Consider the following 23515-nt stretch of genomic DNA (forward strand, 5'->3'; position numbering starts at 1 on the left):
ATAGATAGATAGATAGATAGATAGATAGATAGATAGATAGATAGATAGATAGATAGATAACCGGGGGCTGGAGAGATGGCTCAGAGGTTAAGAGCACTGTCTGTTCTTCCAGAGGTCTTGAGTTCAGTTCCCAGCAACTGTTATGCCTAGTTCACGAGACCCTCAGAGACCACCAGGAAACCACTCAATGCAAGAGCAAGAGAGCTTTATTATGAGAGTGAGTGAACTCAGGACCCAAGCCTCACTGATGCAGCAGTAGAGAAGTGGGACCATGAGCCCTGGGTGAACAGCGTTTTTAAAGGGAAAAACCACAAACTGGGGATTTTCATGCCTTGGCCATGTTTTTCATGCCATGTTACAGGATTAAGTAAAAGTCATAGGGGTGAGGTGACCCTTTAGCTGAAGCTTAGCTTACAATGGCTATTCTTTTAAACTATATCTGGAATGTTGGGGAAATTTTTCCCACCCGATTCTGATTGGCTTTTGCCAGGGGAATTATCTCTATTTTCTACCAAGCATTTATTCTGTGATATTTCCTGGAAGCTGTTGCTAGAAGAGTTAACTCTGTTTTCTGCCAACTGTACATTCTATGATATTTCCTGGTACCTGAGTTCAGCCCTAAGTGCACAAAATGGAGTTCTCATCTCAAAATGGAGTCACCCAAGCTAACTTAAGCTCTTCACAACCACATGGTGGCTCACAACCATCTGTAATGAGATCTTGTGCCCTCTTCTGGCATGCAGGCAGAATACTGCATACATAATAAAAATCTTTAAAAAAAATCTTGGAAAAAGCCATCTTGGTTTAAACATACATATTTTAAAAATTTAATGTTGTATTTTATGTGTGGATTTTTGCCTGCATGTATATTTATATATCACATGCATGTCTGGTGCCCATAGAGGCATCTGACCTTCTGGAATTGGAATTAAAGATGGTGTGAACAGCCAAGCACGGTAATGCATACTTGTAATCCCAGCAGGTGGATCTCTGTGAATTTGTCAGCCTGGTCTATAAAGTAGGTCTAGGACAGCTAAGGCTACACAGAGAAACCCTGTCTCAAACAAACAAACAAACAAACAAAAGATGGTTGTGAGCTGCCATGTGGGTTTTGGGAACTGATCCTGAGGTTCTCTGCAAGAGCAGCAAGTGCTTTTAATCACTGATGCATCTCTCCAGTCTTAAACATAATCTAATTTTAGTGAACCTACGATCTATTAAAATTTCAGTTAAGTTTGACTATTATGAGTAATGACAGGCCTTTGGCAAAACAGAGGACTAAATGACATTTTAGGACAATGTCCTGCTGTGCAGGTTAGACTGGGCTTCTTTTTTTTGGTTTTGTTTGTTTGGTTTTTTTTTTTTCAGGACAGGGTTTCTCTGTGTAGCCTTGGCTCTCCTGGACACCCTCTGTAGGTCAGGCTGGCCTCGAACTCACAGAGATCCACCTGCCTCTGCCTCCCGAGTGCTGGGTTTAAATGTATGTGCCCAGATTAAATATGACACTTTCTGTAGTCAAGTATAAATGGGTAAAACATAGTGGAGATATTGATCAGGCATGCACTGGCTGCCATATCTCTCCTAACTGTTCTGCAGCCACAGAACAGCAGCAGCTATGTGGAGACAGGCACATGTTTGCTAAAACCAGGTCATAGCTGAGCATATTGGCCCCTATCTACAATTCCAGAACTTACGAGGTGGGGAAAGGGGATCATGACCTCAAGGCTATCCTTGGGTACACAGTGTGTCTGTAGAACAACCTGGACTATATGAGATCCAATCTCAAAACAAAAACAAAAACAAACAAAAAGAAAAAAAAAAGAAAAAGAAAAACGTTGGCTCAGAATTCTGAGCCAATTTATTGGGAGGGAATATTCCCTGCTAAACCTTGACTAGCATTAATGAATCTGGTGATAGTTTTTTGTGCTTTATCTCCCTGTCAAAGGAATTGAGCTGTAATGCTGTGCGTAAAATTCCCTTTCTGTGAGTGTGTTTCACTGTGTTGTCAAATGAGTTATCTATGTCTACTTTAAAAACATGTATTTGCTTTTTTTTTTTTTTTTAACCAGACAAATGAGTTTCTTGCAATGACGAGTGAGCAGAAAACAAAACTGAAGTGGCAGTTTCTTTTGGAAAGAAGCAAAATTTATTTAAAAGTGAGTATATTTTAGAGTAGTATTAGTTTATAAATTCAAGCAATATAAAAAAGATCTGCATAGGAGGCTTTTTTTTTTTTTTTTTTTTTTGTTAAGAGCTGAGACTAGAACCAAGGGACTTTCATATGCTAAGCAAGTGCCCCAGCTCAGGAATGTGTTGTCATTAACAGCTCAGTTCCAGATGTACAGAAGGTTTTATCTGTCAAGGAAACAATGGGAAAAGTCATAATAAAGGGAGTGAGTTATCAATGACATTACATAGGCCAGTGAAGAAAATGCCCTTTATTGATAACTTCAAGACAAGGCAACAGACATCACAGTAAAAATTGGCCGTTCCCAGTCTTGCCTGCCATGGCACCACTCTTTGATGAGTGAGAGGGTGGTTGAATAGCAGCTCAATGTCTTGTGTCTGGGCTGATATAGCTATGGTGTAAACTCCAGCGTCAGCTTTCCCCAGCCTGTGCAACCCCTGGATACAAGCTCACGCCACTCAGTCTGTGTAACTTATGTGACCCCACAACTGCAAAGGGCCAGCACTGACTCCTGAGACATTCTCTAGTGTTAGAGGGTCAGAGCATTTCAGTACTGAAGCTGTGGAAGGCAGGGGAGGATTTGACAAACTGCTGGAACCTTGTCTAGGTCACTGGCAAGGCGATAAGAGCCAGTCTTTCCATGCTTTTTAGTGTTTTCTCTTGTAATCTTAGAAGTAACTGAGCTCCAGTTTGCATTTTCTGATATTTATTCTATTAGAATTTAATACTGAGGAAATTACAAACAATTTGTGAGCATACATGCCATTAGTGGTCATGGCAATGATATCCTCTCATACCCTACAAATGGCAGAGAATGGGACTAGTGGTGTCAGCACTTTGATAAAACTCTGACAACCCCTTCTGGGGTCCGTGTAAATGCTGTTTCTATTCCACCGTAGCCTCATAGAGGCTGTAATATTTCCAAATGTTTTTCTTTTCTAGTAGCCTCAAGGTCAATCTGAATAGTTTGCAGATGTGGAGCCCGTACTGGCCTCACCAATATTTCAAGAACCTGGGTTTGGGGATTGTGTAACCATGGGTTCCAGGCCCTAGGAGAGAAGTTAGACACATGCTATTTTTCCATGCATTCATGTGGACCCACAAAATGTTCTGCTCCACCATTATAAGAACACACATGACCTTGCTAATGAGGTTGATCATTTTAAACAATTTATGTTTATTTTATGTGTGGGTGTTCTGCCTGTGCATATGTCTATGTAGCGTATGTATGCAATATTGCTAGAGACTAGAAGACGGCATTTGATCCCATGGACCTGGACTTACAGAGGGTTGGTAGCTACCACATGGGTGATAGCTAGTGAACCAGGGTCTTCTGCAAGATCAGCAAGTGCTCTTAATCCCTGAGCCATCTCTCTAGCCTTGTTCGATTGCTTTAAATTCACTGAAACATGTATAAAGTATTCCAGATTTGACTCATGTATACAAATTGTCCTCAAGTAAAAGGATATTGGATCTTTCCAAAACATATGCTTAAAAGATTGGATTTGGGGTAGGGCAAGTGCTGAAGATATGGCTAAACTGTTGAGAACAGTGGCTGTTCTTCCAGAGGACTTGAGTTCATTCCCAGCACCCACATGGGGCTCACAACAGTCTTTAACTCAGGTTGCAGGGGATCTAATATCCTCTCTGGCCTTCGAGGACACCAGGCGTACAACTGATGTGCAGACTTGAAGGCAAAACACCCATACATGTAAAAATGTATTTTTTGTTTTGTTTCTTTGGAGATAGGGTTGGACCTCACTATTGACTGGTTTTAAGTAAAAACATGAATGTGTGTGTGTGTGTGTGTGTGTGTGTGTGTGTGTGTGTGTGTGTGTATGGACTAGTGATGGAATCCCCTAGTCAAGACTCTACCAGTAAGATATACCTAGATCCTAAAAGATATCTAAGTTGTATTTATGAAAGATTTTGGACACATATAATACGATCATAATACACAAATAAATAAATAAATAAATAAATAAATAAATAAATAAATAAATAAAACAAAACAGAGCCTGTGAGCCAGGTGCAGTGGCCTAAGCCTGTATCTACTTAATAAAGGAAGGCAGGAGAATTGCTTGGGGCCAGGAGTTGGATACCAGCATGTGTAATAGCAAATCACAAGACCCTGTCTCAAACAAGGAAAAATATAAATGTAAGAATTCCTATTATTTGAGAAATTTGGTCAAGTATATCAGCTAGGTAATCTTAGTATCTGGGCAACGGAGGCAGAAATACCAGAAGTTCCTGTTCATTCTCAACTGCATAGGGAGTTTGATGTCATCTTGGGCTATATGAGACTTGGCCTTTAAAAAAATCCAAAACAAAACTCTTCCTATAAAGATGAAACAGTTTCTATAATTCTCATACCTCAATTAAAACTGGTTGCCACTTAAAGGGATTCCAAGCTGGGTCCAGCAGTGTACACTTGTAATTCCAGCAGTCATGACACGAAGTAGGAGGATCATGAGTTTGATGTCAGCCAGAGTTACACTGTAGAACCCTGTTTCAGAAAAGCACAAAAACCAAAGAACAACAACAAAAATCTTGCAGGTCTTCTTTGTGACCATTGGTTTTCAACTTTGTGTATAAGGCAGTGTTTAAATCTGACCTGCTGTCTCTTTTTCTCCTTCAGCTGATTTTATCACACAGAGCAAGGGGTGGACTGAAAGTTAGCATACTCTCCTGTAAGCTTGCAGATCCTATCGAGGCAAGCAGGAACCTTGCTGGAAAAGGACACACTTAAAGCCAGGTTTTGTTCCAAAATGTGGAAAAATATAGGCATTTAACTCTTTAAAATAGAATGTTAGTTTGAGAACTATGTGTAAAATTACATTTTGCCTAAATATAGTAAAACTATTTCTTAGATTGTCACTGTTTCCTTCTGGAGTTGACTCAGCTCCCTGGAAAACCATTTCTACTAGCTTTACCCTGTCACACCAGAATATTTGAATATTCATGTTGTAAATATTCACACTGGAAAATATTTGCTTATGTAAAATAATAAACATGCTTGAATCTTCCTCACAGATATGAGTGGTTTCTTTGTCTCTGAAGGAAGGTTAGAGCCTCCCAAAATGTTTTCGCTGTAGTGTGGTGGCACATATCACTTAACAGGACACAGTGAAAGGTTTTTGATGTTGGCGAGACGGCAAGCCTATGCAGGAGCTGGGCTGGCTTCAGTGATGAGGCTCCGGAGCTACCTGGTACATGCAAAGGCTTGCAGATGCAAGCTTGGCACCAATGAATCAGCAGGGAGGAGACCAGCTTCAACAGTTATAGGAGCGATGCGTGAGTCCCAGGAACTTTGAAGAGGGAATTTTCTCAAGACTTTAGGGTGGCAGTTGCTTTTTATCCAACTCTTCTCTGCAGCAGAGCAGGGCATAGTGCTTAGCCCCCCGTGGATCTGAGCTACTTGTTTCAGGCACCGGCCCTTCTTTAAGACCCAGCCTAGCTCGCCACTGATTGCAAACGTCAAAGCTGACCCATTGTCCTGCTCAGGGCTGGACACAGAAAAGTGAGTATGCTGAACTCTTATTATGAAGCTGGTATTGGAAGGAACATGTGCGTTAGCCAACGCTTTCTATGGTTTTTACTATATTGAGTCAAGAAGGAGATTTGCCAGGTGATCCTTGTATGTTTAAGCTGAGCTAATAAATGAGGTAGTGAAGGACTTGATTTAGACAAGCAAGATGGAACTGATAAAACAGATGTGGATCATGTAAGCAAGGTGAGTCATCAGGGTGACAAGGAAGGCGAGATGAGTTGGAGCAGCCTGTCTGGAAAGAGGGAAGTGAGGATTCACATCTGCTATTCGATGAGAGTGGGTATGGGCTTGTTAGTCAGCTTTCTGTTGCTGTAGCAACATCCCAGAAGTTCACTTAAAGGAGGAGGGAATAGTGTGGCTTGTGATATCAGACATTGTCCCTCTGCCCATTGCTTTTACTTGAGGCTGAATATCATGATTGGCAGCACATTGACCTCTGTTTACCTCATAAAGATTGGGAAGCAGAGAGAGGTTAGGGTTCCCAAGAACATGCCCCAAGGACCCCTTCCTCCTACCAGATCCCTCTTCCTCCCTTTGTATTCAGCCAGGTTTTCCTACGTGGCAGGCTGGCCTTGAACTGTGTAATCCTTTTGCCTCTGAAGTACTGAGATTATAGGGGTAGTGTTGAATGGGGTATGTACTGAAGGTTCCTTGATGTTCCTGTTTCTATCTCCCAGGTGCTAGGATTAGAAAGGTACATCACTGTGCCAGGCTATGTCTTCATTTCATATCCTCCCAACAGCCCAGAATGAATGAATCCATTGATGATGCCAGAGCTTTCTTGACCCAGTCCCTTCCCAGAAGTCCAGTAGGGGCAACCAAGCATTTTGACTCAAAGTACAATGGTGTCCCTCGCTGGATTATGTCAAGGGCGGCTGGGCCAGAGCAGGTCTGCACGTACCAGCCTGGTTCCTGTGCCAGTGGTCTTCAGTTACATGGCTGTCTCATCGCTGGTTTCTACCACATAATAGAGACATTCTCCTGGTGGGTTCCCTGGCAATGCTGTTCCCTGGCACAGCTAAGTACCAGTGTGGCCAGCAGAGGGCTCTAAATTACCTGCTCAAAACCTAGGTGACCTCAGTCTTGGCTCTGAACTGTTACCTATACTTTTGTTCAGGCTTTTGCTGACAGTGGAGGAATCAGCCCAGTGACAAAGCCACACCAAATCAAAAGTATGTTTCAAAGTTTAACTTACATGTTTATGTGAATATAAGGTTACAAAATCAGTGAAAAATTGCTTTTACCTGTGATCAAGAACTAGATCAACTAATATCTGAAATTTCAGTGTAGACTAGCCAAAATGCAGGCATGCAAAGAGGTGGAAATACCCTCACACCAGCACCAAACACCCATGGTCTACCCATGCTTCTTGTCTACTCCACAGAAACCAAAAGAATTGGTTTCTGCCAAGCTATAGGGTTCTGTGTATGTGTGCATGCATTCTCTATACTGAGGAATCCTGAGCTACTTTTACAACTATTTTTTAAATCAAGTTTTGTATTCTATCATAGAAAATAATAGACAGGATAACTGTAATCTCTCACTCACGAGTCATGTTTTTTTAAAAAAATTACTTATTTACACATCTGAGCACTCTATTTGCATGTATGCCTGCATGACAGAGGAGAGTATCAGATCCCATGATAGATGGTTGTGAGCCACCATGTGGTTGCTGGGAATTGAACTCAGGACCTCTGGAAGAGCAGATGGTGCTCTTAACCGCTGAGCCATCACTCAGGCCCCATGAGTCATGTTTTAAATGCATTGTTGTTTTATATTCTGATAAAATATAAATAGCAGCTCTGGGGGGGGGGTGCATTCCAGCATTTGAGAGGCAGAGGCAGGTGGATCTCTGTGAGTTGGAAGCCATCCTGGTCTACAAAATGAGTTTCAGGCTAGCCAGCCAGGGTTACATGGAGAAACCTTGTCTTGGGGAAATATATATATATATATATACAGAGAGAGAGAGAGAGAGAGAGAGAGGCTTTCTCTGTGTAGCCTCAGCTGTCCTGAACACTTAGAACATTTGTGAACACTTAGAGAGTTAAGAAAATGTTTACCTCCAGGCACAGTGGTGCATGCCAGTAATCCCAGCACTCAGGCAGGCAGAGGCAGGTGGATCTCTGAGAGTTCAAGGCTAGCCTGGTCTACAAAGTAAGTCCAGGACTTGCTGTCCTGGACACAGAGAAACCCCCTGTGTCAAAAACCAAAAAAAAAAAAAAAAAAAAAAAAAAAAAAGAAAGAAAGAAAGAAAGAAAGAAAATCTCTATTATGAATTAACTGTCCTCTAAATAAATTATGTATGAAGCATATTACAGTTCGACAGTTCAACCTATTTTTAAAGTCTGTGTTTAGTAGTGAGGCGCCTTGGCGCACACCTTTAATCCCAGCGCTTGGGAGGCAGAGAACAGAGGATTTCTGTGAGCTTGAGGCCAGCCTGCTCTCATAATGAGTTTCAGGTCAGCCAAAGCTACATAGAAATACCTTGTCTCAAAACAAAACAACAACAAAGAGCTGTTTCTATGTTTACTGTTACAAACAACAATGAAACATTAAATTGCTATTGTGTATGCTTATGTATTTAGTTGTTGTTCTATAGATCAAGCTGGCCTCAAATTCACTAGGCACCTTAGGCTGGCTTTTAACTCCTGATCCTCCTGCCTCCACCTCCCATGTACTGGGACTATAAGGGTATAACACTATGCCCAGATCATAAATTGCTATAATATATGTTTTTATTTCAATAGTTTATATTTTATGTGTATGGGTGTTTTGTCTGTGCCTATGTCTGTGTACCATGTGCTGGATGCCTGTAGAGGTCAGAAGAGAGCATAAGATCCTCTGGAGCCAGAGTTACATACAGATAGCTGTGGACTGCATGGGTGCTGGGAACCTAACTCAGTCTTCTGCAAGAGCAGCCAGTGCTGCAAACCACTCCAACCCCATAAGTTGCTATAATATTAATAATTAACATTACTGAATGTTTCTTACATGACTTAGAAACAGTATTTTACTGTTATCATCTGCTAGGTATGAGGGGAATTATTTTGTCCATTTCCCAGATGGGACATAAAGGTTCACACAGAGATAGAAACAAAGGTAGCTGAGTGAGCAGGCTCTGAGGCTGCAGGTTCAGGCTCCCTCTGCAGTTCTCAGGTCTCCTGCTCTAAGTTTCTCCTTCTGTGGTTCTTTATTCCAAATTTTCATGGCAACTGGGAAAACTCACGTTAAGTCATGCAAAATACATAGACTTACGGGCTTAGTCTATGATCAGCAAATACTACTTGTCTTTGAGTCCCTATCACTTGTTGTTAATATTTTTGGTGATATATTTATTTTATGAATTTTTCCTAGTATGTTATTGCTGGAGTCCAGCCTTAGTGAGGACAGGCCTGAAGCACGGTGGATGCAAAAGCAGAGGAGGAATGAGTTAGGCAGGGGGATGGGTGGAGTTTTGCAGCCTGATTGACTTGTAGTCAGAGCGCTTCTTTGTTTATACAGAACTCAGCAGGCAGGGATATATGCATGTTGTTCCAAAGCATAGATCCTATCATTTTGCCCCCAGACACCTGTTTTAACTTCCTCTTGGTCATAACTTTTGATGTACCATGACAGAACAGAGTTATCTTTTACAACCATTTTCCCTCATCAACCCACAACCCAACTTTTGTCAGTCTTGTAGTTTTGAGGGCTTGTTTTCCCAAAGCACAGCAGCTGGTAGTTCTTGTAGTTTCAAGGACACTAGACAGGAAGAAAATCTCGGAGCAGCCCAAGCAGTGTATTTATTATCAGCTTTCAATAATCAGAGTGCTAATCGTCCTTAGGCCCAGGAAAAATCTTCATGTCAAAGGTGCTGCAGTTATTATTCAACTTCTTCTATAATACAGTGTTTACATGTTATATATTTGTAGGATTTATTTCTATGTCTAATCCTGGTATTCTTTTGATCCTTGGTCATATGACACCACAGTGGCTCTGTATGAGTTAACTTTTTCTAAGAAAAGGGAGGCCTTAATACTTTATTCTCTTATCATTTACCCACAGCATTCTTTGTCCCCCAGTAGTACGAAGAGGCTTTTAATTTGCTCTGCTGCCAACTTCTGTAGCCCACTGAAGCTTGTTTACCTTTTAATTTTACTTAGTTCTGATTATCCTCTTCTGCAGGGACAGATGTTCCAAGAGTGTCTTGGGGTCAGAGCCTCATAAGGAAGTCTCTGTCATCTTTATTTGAATTACAACCTCCAGGCATGCAAGTAGGGCCTGATAAGGTTATCTCCCTAAAAGTGGGAGTCATATTATGGTCAGGACATTCCTGGGGAAGCGTAGAGGAAGTACTCCTGGGAGAAGGCTGATTCATAAGAAAATTTCCATCAGTCCAATATCCCCAGTTGTACAAATAATAAAAGTTTCCAACCTTGCAACGTGTGAAGGTCAGGCCAAAAAGTGGGAGACCACATGACAGCGATTGCATCACTCAGCTTGGCTCTGCTGGACCTTTGTCAAGCAGCTGGCTTTATGACTTTCACTGTTCCCATTAGATATGGTTGTGCCATATTATGATACTTATAATTACTTTTTTAAAGTGGGTATATGACATTTTGTTGAAAATAGTTTTTCCTATAATATATTTTGATCATATTTCCCACCTCCTACTGCTTCTTAGCCCCTTCTCACCCAACTTCATTCCTTCTTTTCTATTTCTTTTTGGAGAACAGGTACACAAAAATAGTAAATAAGCCAGAATTTAAAAAAAAAAATAAAGAAAAAGCACAGGGAACACACACACACACACACACACACACACACCCATTCAAAAACCATATATACAAGCAAAAGAGCAGTAAGAAAGAAAAATTCCCAAACCAAGCAATGTGAAACAAAAAACGTACAAATACCATTGAGTTCATTTTGTGTGGACATGGAGCTTACCCTTAAGTATGGTTAATATATCCAGTGATACTTTATTGGAGAAAATAATTTTTCCTTTGTAAGCAGATGTCAGCTGGAGTGAGGATCTTGGTTGGGGAGGGCACATGTCCATGTCCCCCTCTTAGCACTGGGACACTGTCTGACTTGAACCCGGAAGGCCTGTGGATGCTGCCACACTCTTCCTATTTGCATCAGTCCTATTGTTTTTGGAAGATACTGTTTTCTTGGTGTCATCCATCCCCTCCGGCTTTTACCATCTTTTCACCTCCTCTTCTGTATAGTTTCCTAAGACTTGAGGGATGCTTATAATTACATTTTCCTTTTGCTTTAAAACAGACTAAGCCTTTAAAATACTGAAAATAAATATAAAACCAACCTGATGCTTGGCAGTTAAGAGCATTGGCTGCTCTTCCAGAGGTTTGTCTTACTGTAAGACCTGGGGTCTCACAGCTCAGGAGTTTAAGATCATGCCCTTCCCAGAAACTCCCCCAGACCAAGACTTGTTACAAAAGCAAGAGGTTTATTAACCATTGCACAATGGGGTCACCTCTGCCGGTCAGCAAAGAGTGGCACTGGGAGACAAAGGCCTTTAGGTTTTTAAAAGAAAAATTGCAGGAAATTTGAAGTTGCAGTTTTGGCAATTTAGGATTGGATGAGGAAGCTATAAAGTAAGATAATTGGTTAGTCTTAGGTGCTCAAGCTTGGCCAGTCCTGCCAAGTGTGGATGCAGCTGCAATTTAAGGTGGGGGTGGTTAGTTCATCCTTGAAGATTAGGGGCTGCGGACTTTTGGTTGGAGGTCAAAAGCTACTCAGAAGAGAAGTCTGGGTTCGTTGCTAAGAAACACTGTCTCAAAGACAAGGGTCTGGTCCTTCTTTTTGCTGAGTGAAGGTCATTGCTTGCTTGCCCTTTTTTTTTTTTTTTTTTTTTTTCTGTCCTCACAGATAGGGTCACATTTTTCCATTCTCTGGAAAGGTACTAAGAGGCTTTAGCTTAACCTGAACCTAAAACTCAAAACTATAGGCTTTAGAAGACATACAGGTTACAAAGTTAGTCTAACCCTTTCATTACAAATGTCTAATTTCAATTCCAGGGGATCTGACACCTTCATACAGACATACATGAAGGCAAAACAATCAATGCTCTAAAAATAAATAAATTATTTTTAAAAAACAATCTGACAATAGAGTTGCTACAATATCATTTGCAAAGATGTAGCAGATAGCTGTTTTTTTTTGTTTGTTTGTTTGTTTTGGTTTGGTTTGGTTTTTTGAGACAGGATTTCTTTATGTAGCCTTGGCTGTTGTGGAAGTAGACCAGACTGGCCTTGAACTCACAGAGTTACCTCTGCCTCCTGAGTGCTGGGACTAAAGGCATGCACCACCACCATCTGGCTTGACGATAGCTAGTTGAAGAGATGCAAATTATCACCACAGCCATGGTATTTGAGCGTGGCTAGAGTTTGTGGGGTTGGAAGAAGCATTCTGAAACTTTCATGCTTTGTTACACTCACTACTCAAACATCTACTCACCTCAGAGAGGAACCTGATGACAGACCAAAATAGGGATATCACCACAGTCTAACTTGATGAACTAATGCGTTTCATTGGGGTTACTTATAGAAGAATAGGTGTGAGGTTACTTAGTGGAACAGAAATGAGTCAGACACCTGTGACACTAAAGCCCCCTCCCCAACAAGTGACAGTTGCATGAAAGCTGGAATCTCAGAGTTCACTGCAGAACTTGCAGATAGTGACAGGGTGAAGAGTGTCTCAGGCTGAAGAGAAGCTCAGTTCGTCTAAGTCTCTTCCAGGCCTGCCTCCTTCAGGCCCTTTTCAAGCAACACTGCCTGTTGGTATAATGTTCTTGGGGAATGCATACAATTTACCTTTGTTCACTCAAATGCTGATTTCTCTACCCCACTATCTGGTTTCCATCCAGACATTGCATGTGATGCTTATTCTAAGCATCACCTGTCTCAAGTTTGTGTAAACATGCCACCATTTGTTCTCCATATTGCCAATTAAAACAACCAGCCAGTGCTGAGCAATGGAGAGAATGGGGTGGGACATCTTGGTCTGGAGGGGAGGAGAAAAAAGAGACTGAGGAGCGAGTCAGAGAGGAGAGATCTGCAGGAGAGGACTTGGAACCCTGAGGAGGGATGAACTAGACCTAAGATAAGTAAAATGTGGGAACTCTGAATGAGAGGAAGCTATGCAGGCTTGGAGGTTTAGGATGGAGTGACTGTTCCCCAGCATTGTGCAGTAGGTTAGATAAACCCTAGTCTCTGTGCGGTGATTCGGGTATACAGCTGGTTTAGGCATAAACACTGCTTAACCAAAAGATACATCAATAGTAAATATTAATAATCAACAACAAATGGCGTACCAAGGTGTGGCAGAATTTACAGTAATCTAGCAAGAACTTACATAGAAAGTAAAACTATAGAGCAGTTTTTCAGTTCTGTTCCTTAAAAACAATGCAAAGCCAGTTTCTAAACTAGGAGCTCACTGATTCCTGAGCAGACAGACCCCTGCAAAGCAGCCAGGCCTCCAGCAGGCTGCCGAAAGGCTGAGGACACAGAGAGGGAGGCAGGAGACAGAAGCCGCAAGCATCTGAACTGGTAAGGTCTAGAAGGGAAGCTGGGTCTAAGAAAGTAAAGTCCTTAGGAAAAGGTTTTGAGGTTTTTAAAAATAATTTATCTAATTTTGTTTCATGTGTGAAGGTGTCAGACCCCTTGCAATTGGTGGTACAGACAGTTGTGAGCTGCCATGTGGGTGCTGGGAATTGAACCCGGCTCACTATTTGCAGAGGAGACGGTGCTCTTAACCACTGAGCCATCTCTCCAGCCCCAGGTTTTGAGATTTAAAAAGATAATATTCTATGTTGAAAATGGAGGAAATGACACAGTGCTTCTGGATACCATTTGAATTTGTTTCTCTTAGCATACAAATAATTTTTTACTGATGATTTTAGTTTTGAATATCCTCTTTGGGAGAGATCAGGATAAGACAGACTTGGAGAAAGAAGAGACTGAGAAAATAGATGCTAAGTGAAAGGCCATAAAACAGAGGTTGGGGGAACCTTTGAATCAAAATAGAGAGCAATCCAATCTGGTACTTACAATAACACCATAATAGGTCGTTCCAGATGAGAGAAGGCCACAGAGGCTTGAAGATATTGCAAAACAGCAGCCCTTTGAGATGCTGGAGAGAAAGTCTTCAGCTATAGGCCAGCTTGGTCAGACTGGATATTGTATGTATATTCTTAAGGTTCAGTTACTGGATAAATTCTATATGCTAAAGTAGAAATGCAGATCCTGTTTAGTGTTGTCTTGGAACAAGGTCATACTCTGGCTGGCGTGCTCCATTTTGGAGTTTGGAGAACTGAAATACATGCACCATGCCAGAATTCCAGTGGGCTTTTGCCTTAAATTCTTGAGAGCTTGATCCTAAGGTTACACGTTTGTTAGAGATGGTGAATGTTTCAGAGATGCCCTTGCAAATTGGGGCTGATGGTGCTTCAGCACGTATATCCATTGGAAGTCAATATTTTAGACATGACATGAAACCTGTTACAGATATAATCCCACAGGTCAAACAATTTTGAAAATATCTAACAGTAATTTTAAAAAGTTGGTCATAAAACAGAAGGGAAATGATGACTTATCAATTTTAAAATGTTTAAATGAGATAAGTAGCACACCTGCTAAGACACAGTGGAGTTTAGAAAGGACTGCTGAATTAGAGCAGCACGTAAAGGTTCTAATTCCAAAATGTAGGACAGGGAATGTGTTAAGCTGGGGAAGAGGTTTGTGAATGTTCATACAGGAGAAAAGAAATCCTGGGTTCCATCAAAACTAATAAAAATCAGAACTGAAAGAGGAAGATCACCTGGAGAACCTGGCCACACACAAGAAGAAAGAAATCAAGAACGCTAAACAAAACAGGTAACATAAATTGTTGATCCCTTCACATGGGAACAACTCTGAAACTGACAGACATAAAAATGTCTCCAGCCAGAACTTCAACAATACATGGCCAATAAATCCCTGGCTATAATATCCTCAAAATTTACTATGCCACTCTTTTAATTTGCATAGATAAAATCGGTTTACAATTTGGTTCCATCGTACACATCTCATACATTTATAATGTTAGGACCAAATAATATTTGTGAGAAGTTATATGTTTGCAGAACAAAAGGACCGGACACTAGAGAAGCAGGATCAAACCTGACAGAATTCATCCTTCCAGCATGCTGAGATGTTGACACATCTATTCCAGCATCTTGCATATTCCAACTTGCATATTCTGCTTGTTCCTGCCTCAACTGCTTCAATTGCTATTTCTCATCAAAGCCTGCTCCCAAGAGACCTTTGAAGAAAGCTACTAATCTCAACTGGTCCAGCCTTTTAGATTCTTCCAAACAGGACTTCTATTAAGCCTGAAATTTCTCAACATTCAAAGACTGCATCACAAATGTTAATGCTTGTTTAATTAACCATTTTTCCCAATTTCTTTTGGGTCCCTAACAGGATTTCTGTGTGTCAAAAAAAAAAAAAATCAGCTATAAAAAAAAAAAAATCATGAGAACGATGTCCAATTTCCTTTAAAGGGGATTGGGTAGGTTTTTGGTTGTTTTCTGGGGCTATAAATGTTTATTGTCATTTGGAGATTGTTGTAAGTTGTTAATGACCTTATTCAGAGAGAAACTAAGGTTAGGATATTGGGTAATGCAAGTTAATTATTAGTTAATTAACTCATAGTCATATCAGACACTAGTCTAATTTATCACAGGAGTATACATCCTAGTTTTAACAGATATGATTATATAGAGATAGTTAAGTCTTCAAAAAGCTCAGAGACCTACAGAGTATGGCATTTAAAAATGTTTTCATTATTTTAAAGATTCTTTGACAATGACATAGGTCATCTCTGGGAAGCATCCAGCCTACCTCAAAGAAGATGATGAGCATCAAAGAAACTCCATAGAAACTCCATATGGAGATGGCTTCAAATGTGGCAAAGGAGCCATCCAGGCCAAAATAAAATGCCCTCATTTCACGACAGACAGAATTCTGCCAAAAATGGGCAAGCTTAAATGCAGGACAAGTTGACTGCCGAACTCTGCCAGGACAGGGTAAGCAAGTCCTAAAGAGTTCCTGTTTTGCATATTTGTCTGTCAGATATACTGAGCCAGAAGGCTGAAGATGATGCTCCAGCATTATAGAGAGTTTTGGGTAATTGTTCAGGCAGGAAACTGTCTCTGTCAACTTTTTATTTTTTTGGAAGCTCCTAACAGGCACTTCCTATTTACTCCAGTAACTAATTTTATTCCTTCTCAAGTCTCTGTTGGGGTTGAAGACCAAATAGTTATAGTTCCACAATTAAGCTTAAGTTGTTTAGAATTTAAGAAAATGCTTTCTTATAGGTAATACCAATAAAGATAAAAGTTAATTTAGGTATAGAACTCTAAACTTGTCAAGATAGGATAGATAATCAAATACTTTCTCCAAGTTACCAAATGCACATGAACTGAACATTGTACATGTAAATCTTACCCAATAATTTTCATAATTTTTATATTTATTATTGTATTAAAGGAACCTTTTATTGGACTAAAAGGGGGAAATGTTGGTATAATGTTCTTGTGGAATGTATACAATTTACCCTTGTTCATTCAAATGCTGATTTCTCTACACTACTATCTGGTTTCAGTCCAGACATTGCATTGTGATTTTTATTCTAAGCATCACTTATCTCAAGTTTGTGTAAACATGCCACCATTTATTCTCTGTATTTTCATTGAAACAAACAGCCAGTGCTATGCAATGGAGAGAATAGGGTGGGACATCCTGGCTTGTTAGCAGCTTCCAAAATTCTGTCTGTCATGAAATGAAGGCATTTTCTTTTTGCCTGGGTGGCTCATTTGCCACATTTGAAGCCATCTCCATAATGGAGTTTCTTTGATGCTCATCACCTTCTTTGAGGTAGGCTGGGTTCCACCAGGAGATGCCCTATCTCATTGTCCAAGAATCTTTTAAAATAATGTAAACATTTTTAAATGCCATATTCTGTAGGTCTCTGAGGTTTTTGAAGATTTACCTATAGTTAGGTAATTGACCGGTCTACAGAATCATATCTCTCTGTTAAAGCTAGGATGTATACTCCTGTGATAAATTAGACTAGTGTCTGACATGACTATGAGTTGATGAACTAGCAATTAACTTTCATTACCTAATACCCTAAACAGTTTGTAATAGCAGTTTAAAAATATTGGAAGTAACCTTGAATTTGTATCAATATACTAAAATTTACCAATGTATTTAAAATGCTTATTTTTGCATCAATATATAAAATCCTATATCAGAGTTAAAAATAACCTATTTGAGAAAAATAAAGCCTTAAGTTGAGCAGATTCAATAATCTACCTTTTGTCTATAAGATATCCCTGTATTCCCTTTTCTTTCTTTTCAACCCTTTTTCTCCTTATCTAAGAAAGAAAGATAGAGAAAAGAAAAAGGAAAGAGAAATCCCTGGGTCTAAGCTTGTTTCCTCTCTGAATAAGACCATTAATAATTTAGAACCATCTCCCAATGACAATAAACAATAGCCCCCAGAAAACAACCAAAAACCCAATCCCCTTTAAAGGAAATTGGACATGGTTCTCATGATTTTTTTTTAAGCTGATTTTTTTTTTTGACACACAGAAATCCTGTTAGGGACCCAAAAGAAATTGGGAAAAATGGTTAATTAAACAAGCATTAACATTTGTGATGCAGTCTTTGAATGTTGAGAAATTTCAGGCTTAATAGAAGTCCTGTTTGGAAGAATCTAAAAGGCTGGACCAGTTGAGATTAGTAGCTTTCTTCAAAGGTCTCTTGGGAGCAGGCTTTGATGAGAAATAGCAATTGAAGCAGTTGAGGCAGGAACAAGCAGAATATGCAAGTTGGAATATGTAAGATGCTGGAATAGATGTGTCAACATCTCAGCATGCTGGAAGGATGAATTCTGTCAGGTTTGATCCTGCTTCTCTAGTGTCCGGTCCTTTTGTTCTGCAAACATATAACTTCTCACAAATATTATTTGGTCCTAACATTATAAATGTATGAGATGTGTACGATGGAACCAAATTGTAAACCGATTTTATCTATGCAAATTAAAAGAGTGGCATAGTAAATTTTGAGGATATTATAGCCAGGGATTTATTGGCCATGTATTGTTGAAGTTCTGGCTGGAGACATTTTTATGTCTGTCAGTTTCAAGTTTCTCAGCCTCTTCCAGGTCATTCTACTAATCTGATACTCTTCTCAGTAGCTCAGCATGTTTAAGACTATCTCATTACAGTTCTTACTGTTCATATAAGCATGGGAACAGAGGGGCCTTTTTTCATCTGGTCGGTTTCGGGGACTTCCTGAAACTATTGGGTTTCCTGAGATTAAAACTAGTTTTTCTAAAAGACTGGATGTTTCACCTCTGTTTAGAACATCATTTGTCTTGAGCTTCTATAAAGATGGAATGTTTTATCTTGGACGAAATTTCTGCAGAACACTGGTCTGTCAAATACAAATTTGTATATTCTTTTTCCTACACAATTTGGCAAAATGTATCTAAAACTTTAGGTGTGAAGCTACTCAGTTTCATAGCTATGTTTTTCCCTGAAGAAATGGTTAAGTGGTTAATACCATATTTGAAAGCTAGGCCTTGCCTTGTTGTCTCTAACTTTGTTCAAGCATTAGAACGTAAATCTGTGAAGAATGTTGTTACCCACCTGGTCCCCATTAATGATTCTGTGAGGAGCAAGGATGTCTGATAAGTCCCTGAAGCAGACAGAGTGTACACTGTGACACTGCAGGCTACTTTAGTACTCTCTCCAGTTGGAATCATCTGCTCACCAAGTTTCTCTCCCACTTGCTTTGTAGGTGTTGCTCTCTGCCCTTTCTAGTTCCTTCAGTACCCTCCTGAGAGCACCCCTTTAAAAAGTCACCTGGACAACAATCCCCATGTTTGGCCCTGCTTCTGAGGCTTATGATCAAAGAAGAAACACCAATGAAAAATAACTATGCGAGCATGTGCATCGGTGTTCACTAACCTGAATAGATGATTAGAAATATATTAACTGAGCATATATCTTTCTCCTAGAATTTTATACATGATAGTGATAGGCAAGTATTTTATCACTGAGCCATATACTCAGCCCTATTTTTGTGTGTGTGTGTGATGTAGGGTTTTAATTAGTCTAGTCTTGTATTTAATATGGAGCCAAGGAAGAGCTTGAACTCCTGATCCTTCTGTCTTCACCTCCTGAGTGCCAAGCGTGCTCCGTTTATATGATGCTGGGATCAAACCCAGGGCCTCATGAATACCAGGCAAGCACCTTATTACTTAATAAATCTCAGCATCCGTCTTGCCCAGTTTCTACTGTGCATTTATTTATTTATTTTTCTTTGTATTTTGAGACAGGAACTCACTAAATTGCAGGCTAGCCTTATACTCAATCTGTAGTTCAGATGAATCTTGAACTTGCTATCCTCATGTCTTAAGGCTTATGAGTAGCTGGAAACACAGCTCTGTGAAACTGGGCCTGGCCTAATGTTCACTCTTCAACTCTTCATCCAGTGAAATTTTTATTGATTTTTTTTTTTAAGATTTATTTATTTATTATTTATACAGTTTTCTGTCTGCATGTGTGCCTGCAGGCCAGAAGAGGGCACCAGATTTCATTATAGATGGTTGTGAGCCACCATGTGGTTGCTGGGAATTGAACTCAGGACCTTTGGTAGAACAGCCAGTGTTCTTATCTTAACCTCTGAGCCATCTCTCCAGCCCCAGATTTTTTTTTTTTTTTTTTTAGAGTCAGGGTTTCACTGGATAGTTCTGGCTGGCCTGGAACTCCCTATGTAGATCAGGCTGGCCTTGAGCTCAGAGATTTACCTACCTCTGTCTCCTGAGTGCTGGGATTAAAGGTGTGCACTCCAATAAGTTAAAACAAAAACAAATCACTCTAACAGGTGTCAAGGCATATTCTGCATAGACTAACAGTATGAAGTTACTTTCATATGTGATTAGCAAATGACAATTTTCTATTTTTTAAGACAATCTCTCTTTGTATTCTTGGCTTTCCTGAAACTCAGGACGCAGATCCCTGAGGGCTGGGATTAAAGGTGTGCCCCACTATGACTGGCCAACAATTTTTGTGTTGCTATTTTATGTGTGTGGGTGTTTTGCCAGCCTGTATGTCTGTACACCATGTCTATGCAGTGCCCAGGGAGATCACATGGTCAGAGTCCCTTGGATAGGAGTTACAAGCAGTTGTGAGCAGCCATGCTGTTGCTAGGGGCCGAACCTGGATCTTCTGGAAGAGCAGACAGTGCTCTTAACCTCCAGGTCATCTCTCCAGTTCTAAAAATTACAGTTGTAGCTACTGATGGGAAATTTGACTTCATTGGATGAATCCTTCAGCTTTTTCAAAGATTATGTTTATTTAAAATAAGTTGAAGGAAGCCAGTGGTGATGGTGCACACCTAGGAGGCAGGGGCAGGTAGATCTTTCAGAGTTCAAGGCCAGCGTGATCTGCAGATTGAGTTCCAGGGCAGCCAAGCTACAGAGAGAAACCCTCTTGAAAACACCAAAAAAAAAAAAAAAAAAAAAAAAGTTGAAGAAAACTTCTTATGGGCGTTGGGTTATTGTGATTTTAGCAGCTCAGAAATTGTGAAACTGGATTCAGGTTTTTATTCTTGCATCCAAGGACTTTGTGTGCTACATCTGTAATGCTGATGTCAGATGTTTGTGACAAAGCTCATTCTGTTGCTAGGTGGACATTGACCCCGTGGCACTGCACTCACTGTACATTCTGGGCACTAGCTTGTGCCTTCAGCTTGCTTAATTAGCCTGTTAACTTGGTAGATGTATCTCAGCTGAACCTTGTACTTGTTATCTAGACTAACAGTACACTTCAGCCTGAGCACACCCTTTGACTTTGGAATGCAGACACAGGAATTAGGAATTAACAGCAAATCCTAATGTTTAAAGCCAGAGGACTGACCTAGTCTTTCATAATCAATGAAAATCATATTGCAGAAGGGTGCTGGCTTATGTGGAAGTCTCAACAGGCAGTGTAAATATCAGCTTGGAAATTCTATGGTGGTGGCACATACCTGTTATTTCAGCAGCACTCAGGCAACTAAGGAAAGAGGATCATGAGTTACAGGCAAGCCTGAGCTACAGAGTGAGACCCTGTCCTAAAAAAATTCATATGCACATCTGGAAGAATTTATACCAAATGTTTGGCTGCCCCTGCGCCTTTCTTTGTTCTTTTTTGGTTTTGGAGACAGGATTTTTCTGTGTAGCCTTGGCTGTCCTGGACTCACTTTGTAGACCAGGCTGGCTTCGAACTCATAGAGATCTGCCTGCCTCTGTCTCCCTGAGTGCTGGGATTAACAGGCATGGGCCAGCATGCCCTGTTGCCTTTGTTCCTTTCTTATCTAAAATTCTTCACTTATCTATAATAATGATTGGTTGCTAAGTAATTAAATAAAGTACTAAAATAAATTAAAGATAAAATAATGGAAAACTTAGGTCAGGTGGATCACGAATTCAAGGTCATCCTGAGTTACAATAGTGAAGCTCTGTTTAAAAAAATCACGATATTTATTAAACAGGTGTCATTATGGGACCTCATAACAAATCATAATTAAGTATGGGGCCCACAGAATACCTGAATGTTTAAATTTTCTTATACATCTACTAATATGACACTACCTACGCTGTGGTGAAAACCAGAATCTGAGCCTGTGACGATTTTGTTACCACCTGGCTCTGCTACAGTTCCCACCCTATCAGGATGACAGGCATAATAATAATACTAACCTCACAGTTTTGCTAAAACAAAACAAAAAGTCCAGAATGTCCAGAATACACAGGAACGTGCAATGAACGATAGTTGGCATAATGCCTCTCTGTCTTGATAAATTACTAAAGAGATATAACAGGCCTTCTTAAAGGGGCCAGCAGACCCCTGTGTGCCCTCACAGCAGAAGCCCCTGCCCGATTCTGGAAGACTCCACTGGGCCCTGAGAGCTGTGCAGTGTATCCTGACGGACTTATCAGAAAGGGGTTATCAGAAAGGGATGCAACAAGAACAAATGCGGCATTCCCGCGCCTGTCAGTTTCCTAGGGCCTCCTTCTTTGAAGTTCGAGTTGTTAATAAGTTAAAGCACAGTGCTCAGGAGGCCAAAGGTCAAAGTCTGAAGCCCCAGAGGAAGTACATTCCACCACCACCCCCAACATACACACTAGGAAAAGAAAGTGCACTTTTAGGCCACACAAGAAATGGTCTTTATTTTGGAAACAATTTCAAAGTTATCTCCCAAACTCAGAAGCCACAGCCAATATCATATACCCAAAGTAAACAAGACAGGACTTCACCAATCGCTCACTTTACAAAAATTTTATCTGATTTTGGGATGAAGTGCTTTCCCTAGTAAAATTCAGCTGGAGTGCTCTGTCTAAACAGCTTTCCTAGAGGCTAAGATCATTAAGGAGTCACTTCACTTTGCAGTTTTTGAGTTATAGACTTCATAGTGATTTACTGGAAAGTCTTAGTTCAGTTCTAGAGAAGAAAACGACAACTTCTCAAGGTTTTGTTTAACACAGCCTCCTCTTGGGAAGCACTACATATCCTTTATTTTGGTCGTCCCCATTTCCATTTCTGCTCCAGCCCTTTTAGATCACGTTATTTTTAAGGCTCTATCTTCTTTGATACGGGCCTTGCCATCTAATGACATACTTTTCAGATTTTCATTATGATTGTCACTGGGTTAAACTTCACTTGCTTCTGTCTCCTCTTTTGGCACTCACTAAGAATACTCAGTATTTTGCCTTTTCCACCTTGAACCTCATACTAACCACCCCGTCTATGCCAGCCTCGATCTCATCATTTTCTTTAACTGGCCCAACTCCCTTTGGTGTCCCGGTCAAGATGAGGTCTCCTTCTTCCAAGGTCATTATCTTGGAAACGTAGCTGATGATGTAGGGGATGGAAAAGATCATAGACGACGTTTCGCCCTCCTGCCTGAGCTCACCGTTGACCTTGAGCCACAGTCTTAGAGCATGAGGGTCAGGAATCTTCTCCCTGGGCACGAAGGCGCTAACTGGGCAAGAGGCCGTGAAGCTCTTGGCCAGGGTCCAGGGCAGCCCTTTCGTCTTGCACTCCTCCTGCACATCTCTGGCCGTCATGTCCAGGCACAAGGCATAGCCGGCCACGTAGTCCATGGCGGCGGCCTCCGGGACGGCCTGCCCACGCCTGCCCAAGAGGACTCCCAACTCCACCTCGTGGTGCAGGTTCCGGCAGTAGGTGGGCATCAACACCGGCGAGCCCTCGGGGGCGTACGCGGTGGACGGCTTCAGGAAAATCACGGGCTCGCTGAGCACGGCGCCGCGCATCTCCTTGACGTGGTCTGCGTAGTTCCTGCCGACGCACACGATGTTCTTGCCCCATTCCCAGAAGCGAGACAGCGGCCTGGGGGCAGCCATGGTGCAACCCCGGGTCACGTGACCGTCCAACTACGGCAGCTGCCTTAGGACACTGTCCAGGCCGGAGTAGCCTCGCCCCTCCTTGCGCAGCAGAGGGACGCTGAGGTCAGCCGAAGGTCTGTGGGCACGGGCGACGGCCCCGGGGAGACGAGGAGGCGTACGCTCAGCTCCACCGCCGCCTACACCCACCTCCAGACCGAGTCTCCGGGCCCGGCTGCCAGGGCAGGGTAGGGAACCTTTTGGGCAGGAGTGCCGATTGGCCGGGGGCGGCGCGACGTTGCGAGGCAGGCGCTGGTTGGCTGTGAGCTGTGTGG

At 41.2% G+C, this 23515-nt stretch overlaps 2 protein-coding genes across 3 annotated transcripts in view; one reads left to right on the forward strand and one right to left on the reverse strand.

Annotated features, from left to right (window-relative positions):
• The window catches only part of Meiob (meiosis specific with OB-fold), a 29237-nt gene extending 24294 nt beyond the window's left edge, over positions 1–4943 (forward strand). Inside the window, exons 12-13 of one of the 2 annotated variants that reach the window (XM_055604795.1) lie at positions 2070–2156; positions 4827–4943. In XM_055604795.1, the coding sequence (XP_055460770.1) occupies positions 2070–2156; positions 4827–4937 (198 nt within the window). In that variant the 3' untranslated portion in view covers positions 4938–4943. The remainder of the gene's footprint in view (positions 1–2069; positions 2157–4826) is intronic. The other variant, XM_055604796.1, reaches the window with a different exon arrangement.
• A 17037-nt stretch (positions 4944–21980) lies between these two features.
• Fahd1 (fumarylacetoacetate hydrolase domain containing 1) lies at positions 21981–23437 on the reverse strand. Its single transcript, XM_055604812.1, has one exon. It carries the CDS (start codon positions 23199–23201, stop codon positions 22536–22538), a length of 666 nt encoding a protein of 221 aa, XP_055460787.1. The 5' UTR covers positions 23202–23437; the 3' UTR covers positions 21981–22535.
• Positions 23438–23515: the final 78 nt, after the last annotated feature.

The sequence above is a fragment of the Psammomys obesus genome, unplaced genomic scaffold (assembly GCF_907164565.1).
Source record: "Psammomys obesus unplaced genomic scaffold, mPsaObe1.curated_primary_1811, whole genome shotgun sequence".
NCBI classification, from domain to species: domain Eukaryota; kingdom Metazoa; phylum Chordata; class Mammalia; order Rodentia; family Muridae; genus Psammomys; species Psammomys obesus.

Bases quoted from the DNA above. Each gene is read 5' to 3' on its own strand.
- Fahd1 (XM_055604812.1), bottom strand. From the start codon at position 23,201: ATGGCTGCCCCCAGGCCGCTGTCTCGCTTCTGGGAATGGGGCAAGAAC.